This window comes from Pan troglodytes, chromosome 6, assembly GCF_028858775.2.
Source record: "Pan troglodytes isolate AG18354 chromosome 6, NHGRI_mPanTro3-v2.0_pri, whole genome shotgun sequence".
Classification (NCBI taxonomy): domain Eukaryota; kingdom Metazoa; phylum Chordata; class Mammalia; order Primates; family Hominidae; genus Pan; species Pan troglodytes.
Window position 1 is genome coordinate 101,489,259 of NC_072404.2, and position 21,756 is coordinate 101,511,014.

At 38.5% G+C, this 21,756-nt stretch overlaps 2 protein-coding genes across 3 annotated transcripts in view; one reads left to right on the plus strand and one right to left on the minus strand.

The window, feature by feature from the left end:
• Positions 1-136: 136 nt before the first annotated feature.
• CYP51A1 (cytochrome P450 family 51 subfamily A member 1) lies at positions 137-21,465 on the minus strand. Of its 2 annotated transcripts, none has more exons than XM_009453230.5 (10): positions 21,309-21,465; positions 18,409-18,507; positions 15,523-15,699; positions 14,183-14,309; positions 12,942-13,116; positions 10,423-10,542; positions 9,809-10,004; positions 5,208-5,303; positions 3,728-3,896; positions 137-505 (listed from the first exon to the last, which is right to left on the minus strand). In XM_009453230.5, the coding sequence occupies exons 3-10, from the start codon at positions 15,673-15,675 to the stop codon at positions 327-329; spliced, it is 1,215 nt and encodes a 404-aa protein (XP_009451505.3). In that variant the 5' UTR covers positions 15,676-15,699; positions 18,409-18,507; positions 21,309-21,465; the 3' UTR covers positions 137-326.
• ANKIB1 (ankyrin repeat and IBR domain containing 1) overlaps positions 21,220-21,756 on the plus strand; it is a 267,100-nt gene continuing 266,563 nt past the window's right edge. Inside the window, exon 1 of the mRNA XM_054655962.2 lies at positions 21,220-21,725. The gene's annotated coding sequence lies outside the window, so the exon portion shown is untranslated. The remainder of the gene's footprint in view (positions 21,726-21,756) is intronic.

Genomic DNA, 21,756 nt, shown 5'->3' on the forward strand with positions numbered 1-21,756 from the left:
GAGCGATGAGTACTCTTAAAATTACTATCTGGAAATTATATTATTTAGAATCTGCCAATTACCTAGATCCCCCCTGAACAATTGTTTCACTAAGGAACTTCCTGAAAGCACATGTATAAGTATCATAACTATTAGAAAATGTTTCAAATGCTATTATATTTGATAGAACCATTCAGTTAACAAAATACTAAATCATAAACTGGCTTTTAGAATTACACACTCAAAAAAACAGTAAACTACAAGAGTTGTTTTGTACACTTCATTCTCTTCGAATGCCTTTGTGGCTTACAGTGATAATCACATATATTAGTTCCTTGCAACCTTTTTCATTTTGATCTTCGTTTGTAACGGATAACTGGGTTTTCAGGGGTGTGAATCATAGTTGTATAATTCACAGTGGGAAAGTATCCATCAATGAGATCAAATTCATATAAACGAAGCATAGTGGACCAAATTGTCTTAATTTGAACATAGGCAAAATTTTCCCCAATACAACGATGACGCCCTAAAAAAAAGAAAAAGTTATAAGAATCAGTTTAAATTCTTTCTCATCCTTTTTAGCCTGGGGTGATATTATCTACATTTTAGATGAACAGCAAATGTACAGATAATATAATAAAAAGATGACATTCTTTTCACATAAAACAACATGAATTATTAAAAATTCCAGGAGATTTTCAATACCACATTTTAGGAAAACAGTACTTGACTGATCACATAACTTTTCCAATTACTTTTTCTGAAAATATATATCTGGGTTAAATATATGGAAAGTTTGAATCATAAGATGGTAATCTAGTTTGGGAATATAGTAGAATATTCTGTTTGTCCCAAGAAAGCCCTAGTTAAAAGTCAATATGAAAACCTTCCAGTCAAACCTCAAATGTCATTATAAATGATTATGGAAGAAAATGAGATTTAATGAACCCAAAATAATATACTAAAAAGTCACACCGATGTAGAAACTGACAAGCTGATTCTAAAATGCATATAAAAATGCAAAGGACCTAGGATATCCAAAGCAATCTTGGAAAAAGAACTGAGTTGGAGGACATAAAACTGATTTCAAATCTGACTTCAAGACTAAAGATAAAACAGAGTGGTACTAGGTAAGGATCAACAAATAGATCAATGGAACAGAGCAGAGAGCCCAGAACAGAATATTTTTATGGTTATTTGATTATCAATACAGACACCAAAGCAAGCCAATGAGGAAAAGCAAGTCTTTTCAACATAAGGTCCAGGAATAACTAGATATTACATGGGGGAAAAATGAAATTCAACTCCTATGTCACACCATAATCAAATACTAATTCAAGAAGGGTCACAAACCATGATGCTAACAGCATAAATTTCAGTAGAGAAGAACAGGAGAATATCTTCATGACTCAGGGGCTAAGCAAAAATTTTAAGACAGGGCCAGAAAGCAATAAACATTTAAAAGATTGATACATTGGACTAAACTAAAGGTTATTCATTTGTCAAAACTCAATGAATGTTGACTTAAGATTTGGGCATTTCATTGCAAGATTTTTCATCAAAAGAAAAAACCTAAACTGATAGTGCTTAACACAGTGCTTGCTTGGCCCATAACTGTACTTATTTCTAGGAGTGACATTTAAGATGAGCATTTACAAATTGGTCCATATTTCAAATATAACAACTAAAGAGAAGCTTGGCTTACAGGAAGAATAGTCCAAGGATTTAATCACAACAAGCAAGAAGTATCCTAACTGAATCAACATAAGAGTAGATAAATTCTGATGATTCACAAAATGTAATATTATGAAAATGAATGAACTATATGCACCAACATAAATAAACAGCACAATTACGAGGTAAAAGAATGAGTAAAGAAATTAGAGACATGTAATGTGATATTTAACAAGATTAACGTAAGATCATATATCCCCCCATAAATTCAAGTCCATCCAGAACCTTAGAATGTGATCTTAATTGGGAAATAGGATCTTTATATACACAATTATTTAAGATGAGATGACCCTGACTTAGGGTAGGACTTAGATCCAATGACTGGTGTCCTTATAAGAATGCCAGGTTAAGATACAGAGACATGAACAAGAAGAAAGCCTGTTGAAGACAGGGGTAGTAATTGGAACAATGTAGTTACAAGCCAAGGGTTGCCAAGAGCCACCAGAAGCTAGGAAGATGCAAGGAAGGATTCTCCTGTAGAACCTTAAGGAGGAGCACGGTCCTGCCCAATACCTTGATTTCACACTTCCAGCCTCCAAAACTGTGATAGAATATATTTCTATTGTTTTAAGCCACCCATATTGTAATTAGTTACAGAAGCCCTAGGAAACTAACACAAAGATTGAAAAAAAGATTGAGGAGACATTATATCTGTACTCAAATACCTCATACAATATAAGTTCAGAGACTATGGTTAGGACCAACTATAAATGAGATGTTAAAAGGAAACAGATTTCAGCTTTAACATAAGGCTCTAAAAATGACAGCTGTCCAAACATGGAATGAGCCATCATAAAAGGTAACTGAACAACCCACAACCCATTTCTAGTAAAGTTCAAGTGGAAACCAGATAATTACTAGTTTAGAAACAATTCCTCTTTGGGGCAGAATTTGGGCTACAGAACTAATGCTCTTCCCATCTGTTAACAATCTGATTCTTTGGCCAGGTGGCATGGCTCACGCCTGTAATCCCAGCACTGTGGGAGGCCAAGGTGGGCAGATTGCTTCAGGCCTGGAATTCGAGACCAGCCTGGCCAACATGGCAAAACCCAGTCTCTACTAAAAGCTCAAAAATTAGCTGAGCGTGGTGGTACACACCTGTAATCCCAGCTACTCAGGAGGCTAAGTCACGAGAATTACTTGAACCCAGAGGTGGAGGTTGCAGTGAGCTGAGAGATTGTGCCACTGCACTCCAGACTGGGTGACAGAGCAAGACTCTCTCAAAAAAAAACTATGATTCTTTTATATATTGTGTTATACACCACAGTATTAAATTTATTACATAAAGTTAAGATCTGAAGTTCCCAAAGGACTTTATATTTTCCTTTATATGTGGAAAAAGTGTGACCAATGACAAGTCATCTGTCATTTAAATGATCCCTTTGGAAAGACTAAAGCATAGAATATAGTTTAATCAGTACAGAGAACCAATGGACAGAGAAATTACTGGAGAAACAAGGGTATAGCTAAATTATTTTAGGATCTTACTGGAAATGAAATTTGCAAGCCTACACACAACCTGCCCAAATTTAAAGACCATTTTCTCATACGGATATTCAGAGAGCAAAAATGTTGACTAACGATCGAGAAGAGCTTTAATTTTAAAAGACTGCCTTTGCTTTTTTGTGAAATGCTAGTAATCTGTTATGGTATTTAACCTAAATTAATTCCCTGAATGGTGTACTGACTCCAATGGTTCTTTAAAAGAGAATCCACAGAGAGCTTTAAATACCATTGTAAGGGAAAACAAGGATGTTCTATAAAAATTAGACCTAATAAAACCAGACAGGTTAGGAAGTAGTGAAGCATTATATAAGGATTTATGGAACAATTCCATTTAGTACAAAGGAAATATTTTTCTCCAACTTATAAAGATTCTTCTCCTAAAAAAGTTTGCAAAAATGTCCCTATGAGGAAAGGGAGAGATAATTTGTAAACACAATTCGGAATATTTTGACAGAGACAAATATGTTATCAGAACAAACATTTCCAATCTAAAATAAAATCATCTTACCAGCTCCAAATGGCACATAGGCAAACTTTTCCCCTGATGCTGGGTTATCCTGTAAGTAGCGATCAGGATTAAAGTCCAGGCGTTCTACCCATGAGTCTTTAAGTCTTTGATTGACAGTGGGAGAAACACACACCTGATGTCCTGGAGGAATGGTATACCCTGCCACAGTCTATAAACAAAAGCCACACATTTCATTAGAGAATTTAAAAATGTGCTGACAAATAATCAGATCATTGTGTAATAAAGCATGAATATACATGGGATACTCAGATGCTCCTTGACTTATGATAGGTTTACATCCTGATAAATCCATCATAAAGTCAAAAAATTATAAGAAAAAATCAAGAACCATCTGTACATATATTTAAAAACTGGCTAGATAATAGGCAAACTAAAAATTATTTTAACTCAAGATGATTTCCAGTGAGCCAGCGTTGGGTTGGAAGTACACAGTACACAAATCAAACCCATAATGCCTTGGAGGTAGGGTTGGAATTTCAGAGAGGCTTTCACTATCAATTTGTACACTTCATATTAACAATTTTTTACAACAAAATGTTATTTTTAAAACCAAGAAAAATATGTACTTTGATTTTTAAAACCCCAATTATTAAAGAAAAATGCAGAACATGATTAGCATTAAAGATTAGCATGTAGGCCGGGCGCGGGATTACACCTGTAATCCCAGCACTTTGGGAGGCCAAGGCGGGTGGATCACCTGAGGTCGGGAGTTCGAGATCAGCCTGACCAACATGGATAAACCCCGTCTCTACTAAAATACAAAAAATTAGCCAGGCGTGGTGGCATGCCCCTGTAATCCCAGCTACTTGGGAGGCTGAGGCAGAAGAATTGCTTGAACCCGGGAGGCGGAGGTTGTGGTGAGCTGAGATCGCACCACTGCACTCCAGCCTGGGCAACAAGAGTGAAATGCCGTCTCAAAAAAAAAAAAAAAAAAAGATTAGCACGTATACTATCTACAATTAGGTAAAAATATGTTTTTAGAGTATATAAAACTGAAGATTAGGTAGAAGTGATTATTCTACTTTTTTAATTTAAAAAAATCTCTTTTATGCTACTCTACTTCCTCTTTTCTTTTCTTTTTCTTTCTTTTTTATTTTTATTTTTTTTGAGACAGGGTCTTGCTCTGTTGCCCAGGCAGCAATGCAGTGGCGTGATCATGGATTACTGCAGTTTCAACCTCCCAGGCTCAAGCAATCTACCCACATCAGCCTCCCAAACAGCTGGGACCACAGGCATGTGCCATTATGGCCAGCTGATTTTTAGAAAAAATTTTGTAGAGATGAGGTCAGTCTCACTATGTTGCCCAGGCTGGTCTCAAATTCTGGCCTCAAGTGATCCTCCCACCTCAGCCTCCCAAAGTGTTGAGATTACAGGTGTGAACCACCACACCCACCTATTTCTTCTTTTTGATAAATAAAAACTGGGGGTATAGAGGGGAAGATGTAGCCAAGATACTCACCTGAGGAGTTCTGGCCATTCTCATCATGATCATTATAGGAGGTCTAAGTCTTAATGTTTCTTTTATACAGCGATCAAGTAAATTTAGATCCTTGAGCTAAAATGAGAAAGCATTTCCTGATTGTTATAAATAACATACTTCAACAGTACAAAAAATTAGTTTAACTTCTTGGTTAGTACAAGACAGCTTGCATTCCAGCTAAAAGTACAGAGGTAACTGGTTCAGGGTGGCTGGGGTTTTCATGCTCTACCACTGTCCATGGTGAAAAAGGAGGGCAAGGTAACAGAAGCGATCGCCCTGAAGAATGAAGTAAGAACCTACAAAAATTCACTCCTCCAAAAAATGAAAACAGTAGCAACAATCTTAATGTCAACTTTTTCAAAATTCTGGAAGATTAACCAAAGGCTTGCAACAATCTAAGGAGAGTTAATTCAAGAAAAAGAAATCTGAATCTTGGTAAGAAGAGTAAGCTTTGTGGTAGTGTAAGTTGTATTTCTTTCATCCTCCTCTCCCCAAATCCATGGTAGCCCCGGAAACCAACAGCATGACAACTATAGCAGCTGTGAAAGCCAGAAGCCTAACAACTATTAGAGGAGCCAGAGCAAATTTTCCAAAAATATTTAGCAAAAATTGTTTAACACTGAAGGCGCCTGAGATGGTGATATCAGTTGGTGCTAAGAGACAGAACAAGAAGTTTAAAAGGGAAAACTGGGGAGTAAGATGTCCACAGGAGACTTTGAAAAGTTCCAACATAAGAGAATCTTGAAGGCCACACATATGTATAAGACCATGCATATGCCCAGGTAAGATCTAAGAGGCTGTAATCTTTTACCTCTGGCTGACCTGTACACACAGGTAGTGAAGGCAGACTTGTAACTGCCTGTTGGAGTGTTAATAACATCCCCTAACACACACATACAGAGCCTTTCAGCAAAAGCTAGGAGACTGGCTGTTCAAAGCACTTCAGTAAATCTCTGTCCAAATATTAGATGCCCACTAAAGTAAGCAAGCAGAGATTTCAGTGACCTCACTGAACAAGGAACGACATAATTAATCCAGGAAACGCAGTAAACAAACAGCAGCAACAACAACAACAACAACAAAGAGCCAGCAACAATAAACCCAGGGAGGAGGGCATCTGATTTCCACAGTTGCCACATTATTTTAAACGTACAGTTTTCAACAAAAAAATTACAAAAAACACACCAAAACAGGAAAGTATGGCCAGTACATAGAAAAAGCAAGCAGTTTAACAGAAACTATCCATGAAGAAGCCCAGACATTGGACTTACTAGATAATGAATTTAAATCAGCTATTATAAATAGGTTCAAAGAACTATAGTAAAATATGCCTAGATATCTCTAGTAAAATGGAGAATATCAATATATTATTTTTTTAGAGAACCAAATAGAAATTCAAGAACTGAGAAGTATGAGAACTGAAATGAAAAATTCACCTGAGGGGATCAACAGCAGATTTGGACTGGCAGAAGAAAGAATAACATCAAAAAAATAACAATAATAAAATACTTAAGAATACATTTAACAAGAGAAGTTTAAACATTGTGCACCAAAAACTATAAAACATTGTTGAAAGAAATTAAAGAACTAAAATAAGAGAAAGACATCCCATGTTCACAGATTTAAAGACTAAAATTGTGCTCCCAAATTAATATGGCGATACAATGCAATCATTGTCAAAAATCTCAGCTAGCTTCTTTGCAGAAACTGACACACTGACCCCAAAATTCATATGGAAAGTAAAGGGACTAGGAGTAGATAAACAGCCTTGAAAAGGACAAAATCAGAGGACTCACACTCCCGAATTCAAAACTTATTACAAAACTACGTAATGGCATCAGACTAAACATATCAATGGAATAGAACTGAGTCCAGAAATAAAGCCTTAAATTTATGGTCAAGAGGCTTTTTAAAATGTATTTATTTTTTCAGAGATAGGGTTTCGCTATGTTGCCCAGGCTGGACCCCAAGTCCTGAGCTCAAGCGACCTTCCCGTCTCAGCTTCTCAGTAGCTGAGAATACAGGCACGTGCCACTGCGCCTGGCTATAATAGATTTTTTTACAAAGACAATTCAACGTGGAAAAAATAGTCTTTTCAACAAACAGTGTGGGACAACTGGATAAACACATGCAAAAGAATGATGACCTCACACCATATACACAAATTAATTCATAATGGATCAAAGACCTAAATGTAAGATATGAAACTACAAAACACTAAGAAGAATACACAGAAATAAATCTTCATACACTTTGATTAGGCATTGGTTTCTCTGACACCAAAAGCACATTAAAAAAAAAAATAGATGAACTCTTACAACTCAATAATAAAAAGACAACTCATTTTAAATATGGGAACAGGATGTGAGCAGATATTTCTCCAAAGAAGTATACCAAAGCCAAAGAACACATCATAAGACACTCAACATCACTAGTCACCAGGGAAATGCAAAATCAAAACAAAATACCAACTGGGCATGGTGGCTCACACCTGTAATCCCAGCACTTTGGGAGGCCAAGGCGGGCAGATGACTTGAGGTCAGGAGTTCGAGACCAGCCTGGCCAATATGGTACAACCTTGTCTCTACCAAAAATACAAAAATTAGCCAGGCGTGGTGGTGTGTACCCAGCTACTTGGGAGGCTGAGGAAGGAGAATAGCTTGAACCTGGGAAGCCGAGGTTGCAGTAAGCCAAGGTCGCGCCATTGCACTAGAGCCTGGGCATCGCACCAAGACTCTGTCTCAAAAAAAAAAAAAAAAAAAAAAGTACCACTTCACACCTATTATAATAAAAAAATCAAGTAACAAGTTTGGTGAGGGGGTGAAGTCAGGACCAACATATACTGTTTAGTGAGATTTGAAAGTGGTGCAGCCACTTTTTAAAACAGTCTGGCAGTTCTTCAAAGTTACCTTATAACCCAGCAATTCTACTTCTAGGTATGACCCCCCAAAATTGAAAACACATGTCCACATAAAATCAGTACACAAACGTTTAGAGCGGCATTATTCATAATAGCTTAAAAGGTGGAAACAACTCAAATGTCTATCAACTGATGAACAGATAAACAAAATGTGGTCTATCCATATAATGGAATATTATTGGTAATAACAAAGACTGAAGTACTGATACATGCTACAACATGGAAGAACCCTGATAACATGCTAAGTGAAACAAGGTAGTCACAAAAGACTACAAATTGTATGATCCCATTTATATGAAATATCCAGAATAGGCAAACTCACAGAGGCAAAAGGAGATTAATGGTTGCCAGGGGCAGCGGTCAGGGAGAATGAAGCATGACTGCTAATGGGTACCAGCTCTCTTTTGGGAGTGATGTAAATGTTCTAAAATTAAATTATGATGATGGTTTCCCAACTCTTAATATGCTAAAAACCACAAAGTGTACATTTTAAATGGATGGATTTATGCTATGTAAATATATCAGTTAAGCTGTTATTTTAAGTTACTAAAAACAAGAATGAGTGTTGAGACATCACTACTGAGCTTACAGAAATAAAAAGGATTATGAGAATACTATGAACAATTGTATGCCAACAAATTAGGTAACCTAGATGAAATGGACAAATTCCTAGAGAGATATAAACTACTGAAACTGACATAAGAAGAAATGGAATATCTGAATAAACCTGTAACAAATAAATTGAATTAGTAAGTAAAGTCTTCTCAGAAAGAAAAGCACAGATCTAGATGATTTCACTGTTGAATTTTTGCAAATATGTAAAAAAGGATTAACACCAATCATCCACAAACTCTTCCAAAAATTAGAAAAAAGAATACTTCCAAATTCATTCTATGAGATGAGTATGATCCTGATATCAAAACCAGTCAAAGACATCACAGTGAAACTAGAGATCAATATCCTTTATGAATATAGATGCAAAAATCCTCAACAAAACACCAGCAAGTTTATATGTAGTAACATATAGAAAGAACTATGCACCATGACAAAGTAGGATTTATCCCAGGAATACAATTAACATCTGAAAATCAGTGTAATGTGCCATATTAATATAGGACCAAAAGCACAAAAGATAACAGGAAGATGACATCACCAAGGTTTGCTTCCAAGATGGAATGTCAGGTTGTGCAGTGAGTTGTCCTCTCTTCCTTTCCACCCAGCAAGCTGCATGTAGTATTTGTAAATGTCTTGTCCTCATTACTACTACTACTACTTTTAGAAGTCTCTGCTCATGCCCAGGCCACTCTGGACATATAGAATTCTAAGTAATTCAGAGGCTTCTACACTTCATAAGACACACAACATGCACATAATATCCTCTATGTACAGAAGCCAGACTTTGAAGCAGAGGAAGTAAGTACCAAAGAAACATCCCCAAGGATCTCTAAGCCATCAACCCAAAACATATCTGATAAAGCTTAATGGCAAGAAGCAATAACATTAAGATATTTTAGGTAAGGTTATAGGGAATTTGCTAAAAATAGAGAAGCTGATCAATTTAAGCTATAGTATATAGAAAATCTCAAATTGTCCCTTTTAAAAATTAGCCACAGATCCTCAAAGTCATAAGGCAGCAATGAAACTGAAAAATCCAACAAACCTGGTCATAAGTTAAAGGAGGCAGATTCTCTCCACAGACTGTTTTCTGTTCTAAATAACATTTTTCTTGAAGTGTTTTGTCTCTGGCCAAAAAGAAGCCCATCCAAGCACTAGTAGTTGAGGATGTATGCTGCCCTGCCAAGAGTAATCCAATAAGCATCCCTGCTACTTCATCATCAGTCAAAGGACGCCCATCCCTAAGGAATGAACCAAAGACACAAATTTAACATTTTGGCAGATACATTTCATGCCTCAACCTTTAAATAAAGTGTCATAATGAATACATCTTTCAGGTATAGTAGTCTCTTATATTTGACTATCACAAGTCAAGAGTTTTTTTTCTCTTAGGGAAGAGATAGACCAGCACAAAACGATTTTGATTACAAAAGACTCCATTACAGTTCATTAGCAAACTTTTACCATACCCAGTCACTGGGTTTACAGTAAGACACAGGATGCCAATAGTTTATGTCTCAACAATTTAAAAAGTCCAAAGATCACAGCTACCAACTTATTTTGCCAGCATCACTGTTTTTTAACTGGAAATACTATTTAACTGTGTTTTAATGTGTAATTTCCTGCTTCAGCTTAATATGTTATCTGAATAGCTCTTACTTGTATGTAGCATCTAGTAAAGTTTGGAGAATGTCATCAATTTTTTCTTGAGACTGTCTGCGTTTCTGGATTGCCTTATAGAAAATATCCTTGATTTCCCGATGAGCTCTGTCCCTGCGTCTGTAATTAAAAGATAAAGATGATTTTCTTAAATAAAGAAATAACCTTCTAGGATCAAATTCATTTTGAGAACCAGGACCGAGCACAAAGCATCTTATTTAACCAACTTTAATGACTCTAAAATAATTGACAAAAAAATCAGAACCAGGAACATACTGGAAGTCATGAAAATCTTACATTGTTAAAAATGTCCATAGTCCCTAAGGGCAAGAACTGTGCTTTATTTAACATATATATTCCAGATTCTTAATACATTGCCTGTGTTCAAACTAAAGGCCTAAAACAAGCAAGAAATTCCTTTAGAAGTATTTTCCAGTTCAACAGAAAGTAGGATACTCTTTTAAATTAACATAAAATTCCAATTTTAATACCAAATCAAGTCTTAAAGCAGAAGAGTCACTCTGGTTCTTCTATGGAATCTGGTTCTACTTTTCACTTTCTAATACAATAGTTTTTTGTAGGGGGTGAAAATACTAGCAGATTCAGAAAACAAGCTTCAACTCCTAAACTTTACCTTTAAATAGTATGTTCACTATGTAGCAGGTACCATGTTAAGTGTTTTACATGAATTACTCACTTTTATCTTCCTGTGAGGTACATACTATTAACCTCAAGTTATAGCTAGCTGCATAAGATCACACAGAAAGCAAACATTGGAGCTGGAATTTAAAACTAGGCAGTCTGACTCCCAAGCCCCCTCTTAAATCAAGCCTTCTAAAAAAAACTCCTACCCTGTTTCATTTACAAGACTGCTAATCTGTTATTGAGGATCAAGTGAAACCATGTGTACAGAAGAGAAGATGTTGGGGCTTAACTGTATGAATACAGTCGAACCAGGAAAACATAGGCCTGTTTAAGAAAGTGAATTGAATAATCTGGTTAAATTAGTTGGTATGAGTAGAAGAAAGAAAGACTGGGCCAGAATGTGAAGGGCCTAACATAGCAAGCTCTGACTTCATCCAAGAGACAGAGCAGGTAGAAACAGGCAGGTAGAAATGTACATTTATGGGCCAGGTGCAGTGGCTCACGCCTGTAATCCCAGCACTATGGGAGGCCGAGGCGGGCGGATCACAAGGTCGGGAGATCAAGACCATCCTGGCTAACACGGTGAAACCCCATCTCTACTAAAAGTACAAAACAATTAGCCAGGCATGGTGGCGGGTGCCTGTAGTCCCAGCTACTCGGGAGGCTGAGGCAGGAGAATGGCGTGAACCTGGGAAGCAGAGCTTGCAGTGAGCCAAGTTCATGCCACTGCACTCCAGCCTGGGCGAGAGAGCGAGACTCCATCTCCAAAAAAAAAAAAAAAAAAAGAAATGCACATTTATGGAGAACCCACTATGAGTCCAGGGCTGTGCTGGGTGTTCTAATATAAGATATATGAAAACATTTTGAAACTGCAAAGCTCCTTGCAAATATAAGGTATGATGAGTTCCAGAGAACTTTAGGGAATCTCTCCTGGCTCTTCCTTTTACTCCCACCCCTCTTCCAATCTGTAACTAGATAGAGGGGGCAGAAATAGAAGAAAAGGGACTAGCAATCTATCTCCTCCCCATCTGTCACCTAAACACCAATAAATCAACAAAAGTATAGAAAGCCTACTAATATGCAAAACACTAAGCACTAAGCTATAGATCAAGTCCTAAGAGCAATATTTCTTTATATCAGAGGCAGTCCCTGTCCTTAAGAAACAGAAAATTAAATAAAGGCACAAATATTTAAAACAAAGAAACTTCACAATACAATAAAAAGCCACCAAAGATTTCAAACAAGTGCTAGAGAAGAGCTGTATCACTTTTAGGTATAGTTCAGAGACTTTCCTGAGGATAAGGAATACGTGAGGTAAGCAGGCTTTTAAACTAGGCTGGGCTCAGTGGCTCACGCCTGTAATCCTAACACTTTGGGAGGCTGAGGCAGGTGGATCACCTGAGGTCGGGAGTTTGAAACCAGCCTGGCCAACATGATGAAACCCTGTCTCTACTAAAAATACAAAAATTAGTTGGGCATGGTGGCACGTGCCTGTAGTCCCAGCTACTCAGGAGGATGAGGCAGGAGAATTGCTTGAACACAGGAGGCAAAGACTGCAGTGAGCCGAGATCACACCACTGCACTACAGCTGGGGCAACAGAGCAAGACTCCATCTCAAAAACAAAAACATAAATAAAATATTAGACTAGACAGACAACAAATCACCTTTTTAATAAACTGAAACTTACTTTAAATGAGCTAATTATATAAAGAAAATTTGTCTTGAATTCTTATAGAAGAAAGGGGATTCATATTCTTACTCATTTTGTATGTTTTACTTGTTTAATTTTTATCTTTGTTAAGGCAAAGCATACCAACACTACAATAATTATACAAAGTTAAATAACCTAGTGTAATATATTCTTTATCCATACCTGAAACTAGGCAAAGGCAGCCAACCTGGTAAGAGCCAGGCTGCATGGCTGAAACCTCCATCCAAATCTGCATACAGCTGTGCTACCTTTTCATTGAGTTGACTTCTGATTTCCTTTCCATGCAAACAATGGCTAGCTGTTAAAATTATGAGCTCAGAAAGAGCTTCAAACACATCTAGGGAGAAAAAAAAGATTATTCTCATTACTATTTCCAAAAAGTGAAAGAAAATTGAGAATTAAAAACAGAATTCAAGAACAAACAAGATCCTATTCATATCATCAAAAAAAGTCTGTAGACAGACATGTGAAAGAGGGGCAATAAACCAAACAATGTGAAGCACCCTGTCCCTCTGAACAGCCAAAACAGATCCCAGAAACACATCTCAAAACCCCACTCATGAGCACTTCATCATGAAAAGAATAAATGTGGTTATTTGATTTCCAGGTCACAATAACAAAAGCAGAAAAAAGGTTATTTATAGTGCATATGACAATAATAAGGTACTTCCCAAGGAATAGTAGCCAAAGATCAGATTATTTCCCAGGTTAAAAGTAGGAAGATCAGGGCCAAAATGGAATTACTGGCGATATGTAAAAGAAAACTATAATCACCAATTAGTATATCCCAACACTGGAGACAAATGCACCAGGCAAGCATAATTTGATGACACTCAACTAATAAAAATTATCCAATTAATTTCCTGTTAATTCCACATTCACTAAATGAACTTCCAATGATCATCTGGCTTTCCAATTATATTTGTCAATAAAAAGAGTATCAGTAAATATTCTGGATTTCTTGGTGCTGTAATTATATGTCTCACATGCATTATTACATTGGCATTCTAATTTATACATCAGTTTCTTGTATGGTTAGAAAATATATCAATATCAACTTAAGTATACCAAAAACAAAGATTCTGGAACTCTTACAGAGGCCAAAGGCCAGACCCAGAATATAGTGACCTGCTGCCCTGGGTCCTGCTGCCCTGTGGGCAGATGTTGCTTCCTACTATGGGCACAGCAATTGCTTCTGAAGGCAATACTTAACTTGCAGCCCAGTATAAAAACTGGATTCTCAGTTACAACTTCATGGTAATCATTACATAATCCTCCCATAAATCCAAGGTAGTTTTACATACACTGTAATTTGTTTTTTATATACTACACACATATATACTCTACTTTTCTATTCACAGAGAAGTAGAAATGTTAGGACAAACATAAAACATTTTGCTTACTTTTTTCTCCACTTTCTCCCCAACTCTGAAAGTATTCCTTTGTTTCTTTTTCAATTATAGAAACATGCTGTTTAAAGTGGGCTATGTTAAGGCCACTTTTTAACATTTTCTTCTGCTCCAAGAAAACCTTCAAAAAAATTCAAAACAGGGATACAGCATTAAAACACATTTTTGTTTTATCATAAAATCCATTTAGGTTATTATAATTATGTAACACTAACACAAGTAATGGTTTTAACCCTTTGGGCATTTACATTTTAAGAGTCTAAATGAATAGATCTATCTGACTCTAAATGAATAGAGTCTAAATGAATATATATATCTGAACAGAGGGATTTTCCAGGGCCCTGTTTTTTGGCCTTAAGGAGAGGCATTCATTCCCTCATTCCCCTCACTAGAAACAAGATTTAATGTTAACTCTTAACTGCTATACTAGGGTACTGGCTAATGTGTGTTACATTCACAGCCAGAGCCCATACCAAGCATTGGGGCCAATTGTCTGATTTGTGTTCTATATCAACTTAAAACAATTTCGTATTTGGCTTTTGAGGGTAAAACATACACATAGATGTACCCCACACGTGAAGCTGTTGCATTAAAAGAGGACTTCTGAAGTCAGCAATCTCTAAACAGCGCTTATGTTAGAATTTCAGGCAGGAATGGGTAGGCAGGAAGTCCTTTTGATGAAGTAACAGCATTGTCTAATAACCCTTGCAAATTAAATCCCAGTATGCTAAGTTATCATTGATTCCATTATTTGTACAGGAAGCCCTTTAATATTGTTTAGCCATGACAGCAAATATAAAACTAAATACCCATTACTTATCAGTTATCCATGGCCTTTCTTCTCATGATTCTTCAGACTTTTGAACCAAGGAATAAACCGGTTCTACATTTTATTACATTTTTGTTTGGTTGGTTTCTGTGTGTGTGTGTGTGTTTGGTTTTTTGTTTCTGTTTTTGAGACAGGGTCTCACTTTGTTGCCAAGGCTAAAGTGCAGTGTTGTGATCTCGGCTCACTGCAACCTCCGCCTCCTGGGTTCAAGCAATTCTCATGCCTCAGCCTCCTAAGTAGCTGGAATTTACAGGTGTGCACCACCAGCCCTACCCAGCTAATTTTTGTATTTTTAGTAGAGACAGGGTTTCACCATGTTGGCCAGGCTGGTCTCGAACTCCTGACTTTGAGTGATCCACCCACCTTGGCCTCCCAAAGTGCTGGGATTACAGGAATGAGCCACCATGCCTGGCTGTTTCTATGTTTTAAATGTATAATGTCTCACTATTAGCTATAACTACTGAGGTATAGATTTGACTTTATTTATGGTAACGGTGTCACTTACTGGATTAGGCACATCGTATGCAACTCCCTTCCCAAACACAGGTGTTGTCAGGCGACTGTAGACATCTTCTGCATTCAGGTCTTCATTTTTACTATTAAAAAGCAGTGCAGCAGCATCACTCCCCAGAAGGTAAGTAAATGTCTTGCCTACCATGGTAAAACTAAATACAGGTCCATACTAAAAAGAGAAAAGTACATATAGTGATGTTACAAAAAATATGCAACACTAAGACAGTAACTTTTTAAAATCACAAAATAATGCATTATTAAAAAAATAAAAACATATATAAACCTTAAAGCAATTCTTTTCATCTTGCCATACTCCTCCTTCCTTTGTCCAAATTTATAATTATGTTCATTTAGTTGCAAATGTAGTATAAATATAACTGCTTATTATGCTTTTTTCAGTTTATATTGACAATGTTTTCTATTGTCTATATAAACATCACAATGTTAATTTACTGACTACTCTTTCATTATTGGACATATGGGTGATATGTCAGGGTTTTCTTTAGTTATTACAGCTAATTCTATGATGAACACCTCTGAAAATATAGACTTCTTCCCCCTTTGGTTAAAAACAAATTTTACAAGACTAGCCAAAGAATTTGACCTTTTCTATAGTACCTGCTATGTGAAGACACTACAAGTTTATTTATCTATTTTAGCACTATCTCACCTACACTAAATGACTTCATTTTTTATATTAATTTGGTTAGATGTTAAATACTTTCCCTTGCAGTTTTCTGGTTATTATTGAAGACTAGACTCTGGGGGTATAATCATGAAAAAAAATACTCTCCCAACTCACCAAGCTTAGTCTATTGGAAAAAATACAAATTAATCAAATAATCACATTAACAAACATAAAACTGCAAATGTGACAAGTATTACAGAAAGGAAAGCAACTCTGTGATGAGAGAATCTAAAAAAGGGAGACCTAACAGAGGAAAAGACAACTAGGTTGAGACCAGAAGAATGAGGAGTTAGTTTGGTAGCTAAACATACACAAAGGCCCTAAAAGTAAGAGAAAGAGAAAGGAGGAGATGAGAGTTGAGCATTAGGCAGTGCTAGACCATACAGAGCCTCATAAGCCATTTTGAGGAAGTTTTTAAACGGGTGACAAGAATTTTTCAGAGAAAAAGGAAAGATGCCATTGAAAAAGAAGTCAACAATACACTGAGAAAACAAATAAAAGTAAAAAGTTCCTGAAACAAAAGAGGGATGGAGAGTTCAGCCTCCGATAAGAGGCAAAATATAGTTGTAATAAAATCAAAGTGGTAGAACGCAGTGAGCCAGACTGTCCGTGTTCAAATCCCAGCTCCTCCACCTACTTGCTGTATGACTTTGGTCCTATAGTCAGAGAACTTAATCTCTCTGTGTTTCGTTTCTCTCACCTGTAAAATGGTAATAATAATAATAGCAGTTCTTCACAGAGCTGCTGCCAAATTTTATATACAGGGCAGAGAAGAGTACCTTGGCTTACTTAGCATCTTAATGACTTGTTTTCCATTATTGTTATCATTAATAAAAGTATAGGCTCAGAAATCAGACCATGTGTAAATCCTGGCTTGGCCACTGTCTAGCAGTGAGTCCAAGAAGAAATTATATATCCTCTCTGCTTCTCAGTTTTGTCATCTATGAAACAAATATACCTGAAAGGGTTTTTGTGGAGCTTCAGTGAGATGATCTTTGTAAAGCACTAAGTACTGGCATAAAGTAAGTGTTTTATAATTATTACTGTGATAGGAAGAAAGAGAATAGGATTACTATATAAATACAAGTAGGTTTGCATATTTGAAATTGAGAAAATGAGGAAGTTTTCTTTGAATGTTTTTAATAATTGTCTCCTAAATCAATGTTTTTAATCATTGTCTCCTAAACAGGAGAAAAAATCATCTGCTTTGATGGAGAGGTAGAAAGATTCAGAAGTTTAGAAAAGTGAAGGTTTGAATTAGTCACTGTAATGAGTGGAAAAGTAGGCCCAATCACAAGAACATAATAGGACTGTGGAGCAGTGTTCAAATATCATTAAGGTAGGCAATCATAAAATCAGGAAGAAACTAATCTGGTGCAGAAGGAGACAATAACTGGCTGCCTCCAAGGGTGACTTCTGCCAGCTGAACACAATGAAAAGATGCGGGGTCGAGGAAATTTAAAGTACAGTATTGCCAAGAGTGTAACAGAAACGACATGCCATGGACCCAAAGCGGAAAGAGGAAAGTGAAGAATGAAGGCTGATGGATCAGGAGAAAGTAAATGGAATGCAAGATCCAATGAGGTCAAAGAATAGTTATAATTTAAGGAGTTGCACAAGCAAACCAGGAGACGGTATGGTCTACGAATAGGATATCTAAATTAATATTGTGGAAGTGAAACAGTTAAGAGTGACAAGTCCAAAGCGAGACTGTGAAGTAAATGGCTTAACTGGCACAGGGAAGCTCATTAGAGAGAAGACGGGCAAATAATTGAGTAGCTATGGTGTCATGTGGGTCATTCAAGTGGACAGTGAAATCACAGAAGATGTATAGAGCAGGTTAGAAAACCCCACAGATGCATGGTAAAGAAAAATGAGGGTTAATTAATATCAATTTTAATGACAATAAGTGAATAGAAAACTCAGAACAGTGGCTTTTAAACCATAGTTGCCAGAACTACAGGTTTCCTCAATGGTGTCTCAAAGACGACCCCAGGACATGGGAAAAGCTAAAAGGATAGGTATCTATAAGACACCATCTCTTAAACCAGAGCAGTTTCCATTGTTTCCTATACTGAGGATATGTATATGATTACAATGTTTTTAAATGTTCTGCCACTTTTTTAAAAAAGTTTAAAAAGCACTTCTCTAGTTGTTTTTTTTTTTCCTCTAATTATTTGGAAGACTTACCTTCTCATATGCATTTTCTAGAAATTCAATTGGACTTTTCCCAAATGCTATGGCATGCCCAAGGAATGGAATTGGGGAGAAAATGTATGGAGGACTTTTCTACAAGAGAAAAAAATAGTAAATTCAGTTCGTGTTTCATTTCAAGAGAGAAACCCAGTTTCGTTTCATGACCAAACAATTAAACAAAATAGCTATTAAGACTTCAAAAAAAAGTTACCAAAAAAAAAGGAAGCATCAGAAGTAACTTGAGAACAGCCAAATTGCAAATACCTCAAGAGAGTAGCTATTGTAGAAAAGAACAGAAACTCAAAACACGGTATAAGATAAACGACCAGATAAACACTAAGGCACTGTAAATTTAAATGATGGACACTGTCCAGAATATGTCCAATTATTATTGGTATCTCCAGGCAACTTTTCTAACCATTAGTAGCAAAAAACCAAAAAGGTCAAACTACACTTGTCCCTTGGCATTTGTGGAGAACTGGTCCCAGGACCCCCTCACAGATTTGTATCCAGGGATCCTCAAGTCCCTTATATAAAATGGCAAGGTATTTGCGTATAACCTATGCACATCCTCTCATATACCTTAAACCATTTCTATATTACTTACAATACCCAATACAATGTAAAGGCTATATAAACTGTTATTAAACTGTGTTTTTTAATTTGTATTATTTTTTATTGTCGTGTTATTTTGTATTGGGTTTTTTTTCCCCGGGTATTTTAGATCTACACTTGGCTGAATTCCCAAATGTGGAATTCGTGTCCCCAGAGGGCCCACTATATTGTTTCTTCACTACTTACTTCTACTACTACTCACAATTTTAGTCCCAGATACCTGCTTAAAGAAGGTATAGAAAAAGACAAGCAGTAACTTGTAGTATAGAAAAAAGGGAAATGTTTAAGAAGCTATATTTATTTCTCAGTAAACAATCAATCTCATGCTTCTCTCACTGCAAGTGAACTAGAGCCACTGATTTTAGAGTTTTTAAGAGAGTAGATCAGCTCTAGCAAGAACTCTAGCATTCTTCATAAAAGTTTCTTTAGATGCCACAAAATGAGACCTGCAGATTACAACATTAAGTATCCTGAAAATCAAACAAAATAATGAAAAAGGGTAATACTCCTCAATTCTCTGGTGGTCTCAAATAGAAAGAAGCACCACAACCTCACAGTACTCCTCAGCTAATAGAACTATCTTTAAACACTAAAAGTAACTTTGTCTTCCCAGAGACAAATATCTTTTCCTTAAAGATCCCATGTGTAGGAAAAAAATAAATAAATAAATAACTCTTTCTTATGCCTGGTATGGTTCAAACAAAAATTATTTTAAAAGCTACTTGGTCAAAAGTTTGTACATTGCATTGTCAGTAAAAGGGTAGTTTTCAAAAGCTACTTATTGCTGACTGTAAAGGGCACAATCAAATAACATTTGGGAGATTGAAAGCTAGGTTAATAAGGCTGTTAAATTGAAGAAAATGATTTTTTTTTTTTTTTTGAGACGGAGTCTCATTCTGTCGCCCAGACTGGAGTCCAGTGGCGCAATCTCGGTTTACTGCAACCTCCGCCTCCTAGGTTCAAGTGATTCTCGGGCCTCAGCTTCCCAAGCAGCTGGGACTACAGGCGTGCGCCACCACATCCAGCTAATTTTTGTTTTGTTTTGTTGTATTTTAGTAGAGATGGGGTTTCTCCATGTTGTTCAGGCTGGTCTGGAACTCCTGACCTCAGGTGATCCGCCCGCTTCAGCCTCCCGAAGTGCTGGGATTACAGGCGTGAGCTACTGCTCCCGGCCGAGAAACTGTTACATTATTAGCATCAGAGGAAGGCCCTTACCACACTCCAGTCACTACCATTACCACACTCTACACATCCTCCTTAATATGGGTATAAACCGCCATTAGGGGCACTGTTACAGCCCACAGAACACTGAACCACACAGGGCAGCCTCCAGGATGACGGGCCAGCTGCCAACATCTCCATCAGGACCCCCACCAAGGGCCCCAACGACCACCGGGTCGTTCAAACCCACAGCCGCCAATCCAGCCACCGCCACTAGGGGCACCACTGCTGCGGTCAGTACAGACCGCTACAACCACAAATGCCGCAACCACGACCCCGTCTAGGATCAGATACACAGCCGGGGAGGCCAGCACCGCCCCCCAACACAAGGCAATGGCGGGTGCTACAGCCAGCGCCACCAGCAGCAGTGCCGCCGCCGCAGCCACTACTCCAGCCCCCAGCGCGCCTGCCACCAAAGCCACGCCAAGCATGGCCGCAGTCGCCCCCGCCCTTGCCATCCAGCCAGAGCACTGAGCCGGTCGGGGCCACGGAGCCGCCCACGCCAGCCCTTCGGCCGCCTCAGCTGCGGCGCGCGCCCCACTCAGACCCTGAAGAATGTACGTACCACCCCTGCGGGCAGCTGGACCAGGTGGCCGGCGGCGAGACGGAACAGGTAGACCAGGCTGAGGGTGAAGGCGCAGGCGATCAGCAGCATGGACAAGAGGTTGCCGCCTGTCACCTTCTCCATCGCCTGGCCCAGCACCGACCCACCCGCCTGCAGCAAGCCCAGCGGCAGCATCCCAGCCGCCGCCGCCATTCACTCCGTCGGAAACACTGAAGGCCGAGGTCGCCACCGCTCCTCCCAATCGACGGAACGAGAGAAGCTGGCAGATGGTCGTCCACAGGGGGCCTTGCCCCAGGTCTCCTACTAAACCCAGCCCCACCCCTCGGGTCCCACGCGCGCCACCCCGTACGTCACAGAATGGGGCGGGATGTTCCGCTGGCCACGCCCCTTAAATAACACTCTGTGAAGCCGTGGTCTTCTTGCGCGGGATAGGGCACCTGAGGAAGCGGGCTGCGCCTGTGGCACAGTGGTACGGGGCCGGAAGATAACTTACCTGAAGAGGCGATCAATCCCTGAGAATCGCGGGCGACCCGTTTTTTGTGTGCCCGGGTGCGGGGTGCCGGGACACGGCGTTGAAGGCGCTGAGCGGAGGGATCTCAGGGCGAGCTCGAACGGCGACGGCGCGCTCTGTGATTGCACCGCGAGCGCCTGAGGTGATCTCGGCCTACATCGCGTCAGCGGGGCCTTGGGCGTGAGCACCGCCCCCTGTCCGGACGCAGGGTACTGGGGCACCTCGAACTGTGGCACCTCACCCTGCTCCGGGGCCACGTCTTGGGGACTCCGACAGCCCCAAATAAGCCCTCGGGGACTGGAGTTGTGAAAAGCGAGGTCGTGAAGACGCCGGCCTCATACCGAAGGGTAGGACGGTGAGATCAGCCCCGTCCCACTCCAACTAAAATCAACCTGACAGGTATTAATATGCCACCATGAAGTTAACAAAT